At 57.9% G+C, this 7,583-nt stretch overlaps 1 protein-coding gene across 1 annotated transcript; it reads right to left on the reverse strand.

Annotated features, from left to right (window-relative positions):
- Positions 1-657: 657 nt before the first annotated feature.
- On the reverse strand, positions 658-4,832 carry GOT1 (glutamic-oxaloacetic transaminase 1). The gene is made up of 9 exons (XM_054277374.1): positions 4,627-4,832; positions 4,166-4,347; positions 3,485-3,608; positions 3,188-3,300; positions 2,889-2,993; positions 2,188-2,338; positions 1,888-2,053; positions 1,617-1,759; positions 658-1,356 (listed from the first exon to the last, which is right to left on the reverse strand). Exons 1-9 carry the CDS (start codon positions 4,739-4,741, stop codon positions 1,217-1,219), a joined length of 1,239 nt encoding a protein of 412 aa, XP_054133349.1. The 5' UTR covers positions 4,742-4,832; the 3' UTR covers positions 658-1,216.
- Between the last annotated feature and the right edge of the window lie 2,751 nt (positions 4,833-7,583).

Genomic DNA, 7,583 nt, shown 5'->3' on the forward strand with positions numbered 1-7,583 from the left:
GTGCAGCACAAGCAAATCCATCAGGGTAACAGCAACTACTGCTACCTGACACAAGGAAAGGAGCTGTCCCCTTTCTTCACAAGATCCTGTCAGGAGGCCACTCTGTCAGCTCACAAATAGATCTGCAGTGACTGCAGAGAGCAGAAACAGATGGTCCCAGCTCTTTCTCAGTGCCAGAAACACAGGCTGCTGCTGGCAGGCCCTGCTGAAGCAAGTAGGAGTAGATGGGGGTTCACTAGGAGCCTGCTGAAAAGGATGAACAGAAGAGATCTGCTTTTGACACCTGAGGGGCAGCCCAGGAGCCCTGGGCCAGGGAGGGATGGACAAATGGAAACACTTGACCATCCAGAAAGCAACCACAGACAGACAGACAGGCAGGATGAGCTGGGCAGCACAGGCCAGTGGGGCAGAAAGAACACAAGATGAATACAGGAGGAACTGGTTGGCTTCATGTAGTCACAGGGAGCTCTCAACAACACCCTCCCAGTAAGACTCCCCTTTTGGTAGTGGCTGTGATCATCAGAGGTGCAACATACGCTGAGAGAGAAAGAGACAGCTTGAAACAAACTAAGTGGACAAACCAGGATGTTAAGGCTTTAACCTCAGCCTGAGAGAAGTTCATGTGGTTTGAAGGCATGACATCACACACGGCAGGGGTAGCATTCAGAGACAAAGGTTTAATTTCATGTCAGCAACACAAAGAAGCAACTATCACAATTACAAATATTTGCTCGTATAAGGCTCAGAAATTAGGAAGGGGTGGGACGGGTGGAGAGAAGCTAGCAACAGCTTTACCCCTCCCCAAAATACTACTGAGTGACATTAGTTCATAAGCCATGTGAGATCCCAACCTCTGTGCTGTTATCACACAGTGCATTGCACTGGCACTGGACTTTGCCATGATCAAAATGATCAGTTATGTGGAGTTGATTTGGACGTGATAAAGATGCAGCTCTGAGGGCCTGGAGACCAGGCTGCTGTTGTGAAACAAGAGCCAAAGTGGCTCATGTTGCCCCCACCTCCTGGGGGCACTGGCTTACCATATTGCAAGGACCACTTAAAAAATGTCAGAAGACAATTATCCCTGATTGAGCTACTGCTCCCATCTTTATTAAGCCCCAAGAGGTGTGGGAAAAGGCAAGCCATGAGCAGAGAAAGACATGGACTACACACTATAGCTTTGGTGACTTCATGTAAGTTTGGCTGTTCATGTGCTTCATTGGATTTTTGTGACAGCTTCATGGATGGACTTGGCCACATAGTCCAGGTTCTTGGTAGTCAGACCACACATGTTGATGCGCCCGCTAGCCATCAGGTAGATGTGTTTTTCCTTGACCATGTATTCCACCTGCTTAGCTGGGGAAACAATTGGACATCAGGTAAGAGCAGCGACCCACAGCTCAGAAAAGCCCAAGGACCTAGTCAGGGATGCTTCAATCTTTCACAACAAGCAGAAAAGTTCAAGCACTGGCCACTAAAATACTGTCTGGTGCTTCATCCCTCCCCAGCCACAGACACAGTGATACCAAAACTCCAGTGAGAGTGAGAGATTCCCACTTGGACTGCTTCAGCCCAGTTCACCCAACCCTCCCTTCACCAGCCCACTGGATACTCACGGTTCAGGCCTGTGAAGCTGAACATGCCGATCTGCTCTGTGATGTGGCTCCAGGTGCCTGGGGTCCCGAGGGCCTCCAGCCGAGAGCGGAGCTCTGAGCGCATCAGCAGGACCCGATCTGCCATTGTCTTCACGTTGCCCTTCCTGCAGCAGGCACGAAGCACAGCATGAGGGTGGGCACCCATCTGGTTTGAAGCCATCTGGCCAAGCCTGACACTCAGGGAGACAGCTTCCCTCCCTTGTCCTCTCCCACCGGCCCTGGCAACACGTACCACTCATCAAAGAGCTGCGGGGAAGCGAGTGTAGTGGCCACGATGCGCGCTCCCTGCGAGGGAGGGTTGGACCAAGTGGTGCGCACAATCTTCTCCATCTGGGACAGCACACGCTGCACGTTGTCTGCATCCTTCCCCACCACCGTCAGGTTCCCCACTCGCTCATCTGTGGGGAAGCCAAGAGATGTGAGCCATTGGTTCCACACGTCATGGCAAAGCAGAGAATTCCCCACCCTCAGCATGCCAGCCCCATCTGCCTGGGTATGATGCTACTGGGCCAGCTTACTGCCAGACACTCACTGTAGAGCCCAAAGTTCTTGGAAAACGACTGTGCACAGAAGAGCTCAAAGCCCTCGGAGACAAAGTATCGCACAGCCCAGGCATCCTTGTCCAGGCTGCCAGAGGCAAACCCTTGGTACGCTGAGTCGAAGAATGGAAACAGGCTCCGGCGCTGCAAGGAGGAACAGTGTTAGAGGGAAATCCCCTCCCCAGAAGCTCTTTTACCCCCCACAGTACTCATAGGAGGGAAAAATGACCACTGAGTTCCTGTGGGAATTCAAAGGAAACGTGGTCCAGCAACACCAGACTGAAATACTTTCTACTGGGAGGAAAGAACAGAAAGACTAAAGTGGTCAGTAAAAGTCAATGCAGGAGAAAACTGCATTTGAGGACATGAGAAGTGCACCACTTTATATGCTACTGTCCAGCACCTGCCTGCAGATTATCCTTCCAGCAGGAGAAACCTCACTACAGCCCATTCCAGAGTGTGAAAACAAGAACTTGGAGGCACAACAAGAACTGCAGTGCATCTCTCCTCTGAACACAGACAACCAGCATTCTGTTGTCCACCTCTCCCTTCAACACCTGCCTTGGGGGACTCTTTCAGATTCTGCTACATCTCATGCCATTCCCTCAAAGCCCATTTCAGATGCAAATGCTCTGGCTGGCTTGAGAGCTACTTGCCCTCTCAGCATTGCTTTAGCCCCAGCAGCAGCCCATACCTTCATGACAGCAGCAATCTGCTTCCACTGGTCAGGAGTAGGGTCTGTGCCTGTTGGGTTGTGCGCACAGGCATGGAGGATGAAAATGGAGAACTCTGGGGCTTGCTGAGGAGAGAACACATCTTGGTCACACACTCACATGGACAGAACTGGCCACCCACAGCACAGGGAGAGGCCTGGAGCTGCTCTGGGCAACAACAGCTCTTTTGCAGTGATCCACTTCCCAGCACAGCAGACCAGAGCCTAGCCAGCTGCAGTACAGCATGAAGCTCAGCCCATCCCATGCCAGTTTTACTCACCTCCATGTCATTCAACAGCCCCTGGAGGTCCAGACCCCTCTTGGCAGCATCCCAGTAGTGGTAGGTTCTAATATCTTTGAAGCCAGCTTCCATAAACACAGAATTGTGGTTCTCTGAGGAAAGAAATAACTTCTCAGAAAAGCACATCCTATCTCCAGCAAGCTTCCTTCTCCAGCCCCAGCACCTTCCCTTACACACACGACAAGGCTGCTCCCTCACTGCCCCGGCCCCTGCAAGGAGCAGGGCTGTACCTCCCTCGCTCGCTGACCCTCAGGGCTCCCTGGGAGCAGCACTCACCCCAGGTTGGAGTGGAGACATAGACGGGGGTGGCTGTGTTGTTGTTGCCGTTGTACCAGCGCCTCAGGAAGTCGGCACCGATCCGCAGGGCGCCCGTCCCACCCAGGCACTGAACGCTGCCCACCTGCAACAGAGACACTTGCCAGCACTGCCACCCAGCCCAGCACTGCCAGCAGGGCATGGAAAGAGAGCACAGCATTGCAAGAGTGAGACAGGATCCCAAACATGTCCCCTGGGGTCAGCTCAGTCAGAATGCCATCCCCTTCCAGTGGTCTTCAACCTCTTTCAGTGCTCAGGCCCATCCTGACAACTTCTACCATTATAAAGAGACTCCGGCCATTCCTGTTACATTCTGGCACAGAACAGATTCTCAGCTAGTAGTTTATTTCAGGAAAGGTGGTGTATTATCAGACTTGGGTTTCCTGTGGGGAAGCTATTAAAAGATGAAGGAAAACACAGATTCCGATCACAGGCCACATTCAGCCTTTCCCCAAAACCACAACTACCTGCACAAACAGTTTCAACTGCATGAGTTCATCAAGTAAGCTACAATCAAGAAAGACCATGTCTGAGAAACCCCCAAATCCTGTCAAAATACAGGACCTCTACACATTTGTGCCCTTCTACTTAGTCTGCTGTAGAGACACCCCAGGGACCCAGTGCTCCGTGTCCGCCACATACCCGCTTCTCCTTGATGGCAGGGCTGTCATCCCCCAGGGCGATGCGGGAGGCGTTGGCCCGGAACTCGGGCAGGCCCAGGATGGGCAGATACTCGTGGTTCAAGCTGTTGTCGTTGGCGATCATCTGCTCCACCTTCTTCACCACCGGCAGGACCCATGGCTGCCCCTCGTCCGTGCGGTAGGCTACGGGAAAGGGAGAGCCGTCCTTACTGCACCGGGGGGACACTGCCCTGCCCGGGACACCGAGGACGGCGCCCCGGCCGGCCCCGCGACCTTGACGCCCGCCGGACCTCGCTGCCCGCCAACCCCCCCGCGCCCGGCCGCGGCCCGGTGACCTTTGGGGCCCGGTGCCCGCCGCCGCCGCCCGGCCGCTGCAGCAGGGGCGGAAGCCGCCGCAAGGGCACCGACCGGTCCCAGCCGCGGGGAACGGCCCCGCCGAGCGGGACGGGGCCACGGACTCACCGCCCACGCCGAGGTTGACCTTCCGCGAGTCGCTGTCCTCCCGGAAATCCGCCGTGAGCTTGAAGACGGCGACAGGCGGGGAGTGGGGGACGGCGGCGAAGATGGAGGCGGCCATGGCGGCGCAGCCACTGCGTACCGGTCCGCTCCGGTTCGGTACGGGCGGCGCGCGGCTGGAGGAGACGCTCACCTTCACCGGCGGGGCGGGGCCGCCGCCGGCCGCGACCAATCCGCGCGCCGCGCCCGACCCCGCCCCCGCCGCCCGCCAACGGGTGCCCGCCGTGCCCCCGGCACCGCCGGGCGGCCAATGGCGGCGGGGAGCGCGCCCGGTGACGCGGGGACGCAGGCACCGCCCATGGCCGGCCGTGCCCCCAGGCCGCCGCTCCGCTCTGCCGGGGGCCGGGCCCGGCTGCGGGCGGGCGTGCAGAGCCGCCACCGGCATGTGGCGCCCGGTGCTGGGGGACTCCCGCAGCTGCAGAGATTGTGGGGGGTGTCCCGGAGTGCAATGCCCCGTGCGGTACGGGGTGCGGCGGGGGATGCCGTGCCGCCCCAGGCGGCGCTGCGCTGCGGCAGCGCTCGGGGGTGCAGCGCTCGGGGTCACGGCACAGCCCCATTGGCACCCGGAGCTGCAGATCAACCCTGGAGCGCAAAGGCGGGGTGAACGCGGCCCCGCAGTGCTGTGCCCGGGGTGCAGGATGGTGCCGGAGTGCAAGGCTCGGGAACCGCGGGAAGGTGTCGGGCGCCGTGCCCAGGTGTGACGGGTCCGGGCGGGCGGGGGGATCCCAGGGCTGCAGTGACGCGGGGGCAGGACGGGGACCGCTGTGAGGACGGTGGGTGTTTCCAGAGGCACTTCCCTAATTCACAGCAGGTCAGACGCTGTGGGGTTACCCCCGAGAGCCTCCCAGCCCCGAGGAAATCCCAGGGTCACCTGTGCGGGTCTCCGCTACCCCTGGTTAGCTCCGCAAATGGCACTGATCCGTGGGGTCTTCCTCGCAGCGCCCCGCTGCCAAACTCCCGGCCCATCGCGCAGGCACAGCGCTTCCCACGCTGCCCCCGGCCCTCCGTGGCCCTTGCGGGCCATCCTCCAGCCCCGCGGGATCCCCGGGGCTCCTGGGCACGGCCGCCGTCGGGGGCGCGGCGGTGCCGAGCGGTGCCGGCAGAGGGCAGAGCCGGCCCGCGCATCCCGCTGCTGATCCCGCCGCCCATCCCACAACCCCCGCGGGGAGCGGCACCCACGGCTCCGGCCTGGCCTGGGGCTGCTGGAACGTCCCACCCGAGGCTGGCCTCACGTCTTCCTGGGGAGGGGGCTCGGTGCCTCCCGGTGCGTGGCTGTCTCTGTTAGGGACCTGCCACCTATCTCGAGCAGCTTTTGAAGTTTGTGAGAATCTGCCCTCAACCCTGCTACATCTGGGAAAGGCTTTGAGGGAGACGGGAAGGACATCTCAAATAACAGCTCTGACAGCGTGACACATACCTCACATACCTGCCTTCGTGACATAAAACACGGGGGTACAGGACAGGAAAGGCCATGCTGTCCCTAAATGCTTTTGCAGACAAACGGTGTTGTACGCTCCCTTTGTTAAGTCAGCCAAAATCCCTCTGAAAACCAGTTTGGATCCTTGTCCCCTGCCATGCCCAAGGTGGCTCCACAGCCTGGCTGCCCAGGAGGGAGCCCAGGGGCACAGCCCTCGCCTCCCCCGGCTCTGGGCAGCACCTGGAAGAACTGCCCAGTGCACTTTCTGCTTAGCATGAGAGTGGGGAACAGGCAGAGCTGTCTGTCGGCACAGTAGCGTGCCAGCACTTCTGCCTTCAGAGAAAACAGAATAATGAGAAAGGCAGAGGAGCAAAACAGCAGTGATAGACCAAAGCTTTGGCCCTGGTGATGTTTTTAGTCCAACTTGGACAAAATTTCATTCACACCTGGAGAAAAAGCTACATGGAAACCCCAAAAGAGCTTAAGGTCTGCTCTCTGCAATAGCTGTGGACCTCTGTAAACACCTGACCTGGCCAAGTTGCTGTCGGGGCATCCAGACCCTAACCCTAACCCTACCCTTAAATCTAACCCTACCCTTAACTCTAGCCCTAATCTTAACTCTAATCTCAGCTGGATGAAGAATATTTGGGTTTCTCAAGGTCGGTGGATTCTGCTAAATGAGAGATGCTGGGCAAGGAAGCAACCGATGAAAACAAGGGCATCAGAGGGATCTGAGGGTAGCCCCCTGCAGGGTGAGTCATGTTTTCTGCTCACAAAGAGCAAAGCACTGCACAAGTGGAATGCTGCAATGGGAAAAACAGACAGATCCTATTTCTGGAGCAGACAGAAGTGCTAGGGAGTCCCCAGACTATCAGGCTCTCACTGCACTTACTGGTTTCTAATCCTACCACTTTCCAAAGAGCACTGGGATACTTGGGGACATGGCCAAGTGCTTTCCCAGTGCAGAACAGGGAAGTCACAAAGGCACAGGGGTGCTGCCTGCCAAGCTGGCTGCACCAAGCTCGTTGCAGGAAAAAATGCAGTTTCCCCAAATCAGCACCGTTCTTTTCCCCTTCCTCAGGAGCTCCTGGGCAGTGTGAGCTCAGTGCTGCCAGTCTGGTGCAAACCGTCTGTGCCGCTGCCTGTGCCTGCGAGGCCGGGGTCGCTGACCCAGCAGGAGTTACCTGCCAGAGCGCTTGGTGCCTCCGGCTCAGCCAGCGTCCCGTGCCCTTGACGGCCCGGATGGGACTCCGCTGGGAAGAGATGCAAGAGTGAGACAATAAGAGACAAAGCAGCAGGCTGTCGGGCCCCCGAGCTGGGTGGCTTTGCGTTAGCAAGATCCCTCTGGCCCTGAGCTTTCATCTCCTCAGCCTACACAAAGGGTGCCACCAACACGTATGTAAAAGCAGGAGGAACATGGGAGCCAGCCCTGAGGCATCTCTTCCTTCATCTCCTGCCTTGGACTGACAGCCAGCAATGACCTGCC

This window comes from Melozone crissalis, unplaced genomic scaffold, assembly GCF_028551555.1.
Source record: "Melozone crissalis strain CALT ecotype California unplaced genomic scaffold, PUWL_Pcris_2 ptg000019l_1, whole genome shotgun sequence".
NCBI classification, from domain to species: domain Eukaryota; kingdom Metazoa; phylum Chordata; class Aves; order Passeriformes; family Passerellidae; genus Melozone; species Melozone crissalis.

What these genes read in the sequence shown, in the direction of transcription:
- GOT1 (XM_054277374.1), bottom strand. Translation starts at nt 4,741, where the DNA reads ATGGCCGCCTCCATCTTCGCCGCCGTCCCCCACTCCCCGCCTGTCGCC. An exon ending in GGCTGTTGAATGACATGGAG is followed by an intron (nt 2,994 to 3,187) that starts GTGAGTAAAACT and finishes TTCTCTCCTCAG; the next exon opens with CAAGCCCCAGAGTTCTCCAT. An exon ending in CCGCAGCTCTTTGATGAGTG is followed by an intron (nt 1,760 to 1,887) that starts GTACGTGTTGCC and finishes TGCCTGCTGCAG; the next exon opens with GAAGGGCAACGTGAAGACAA.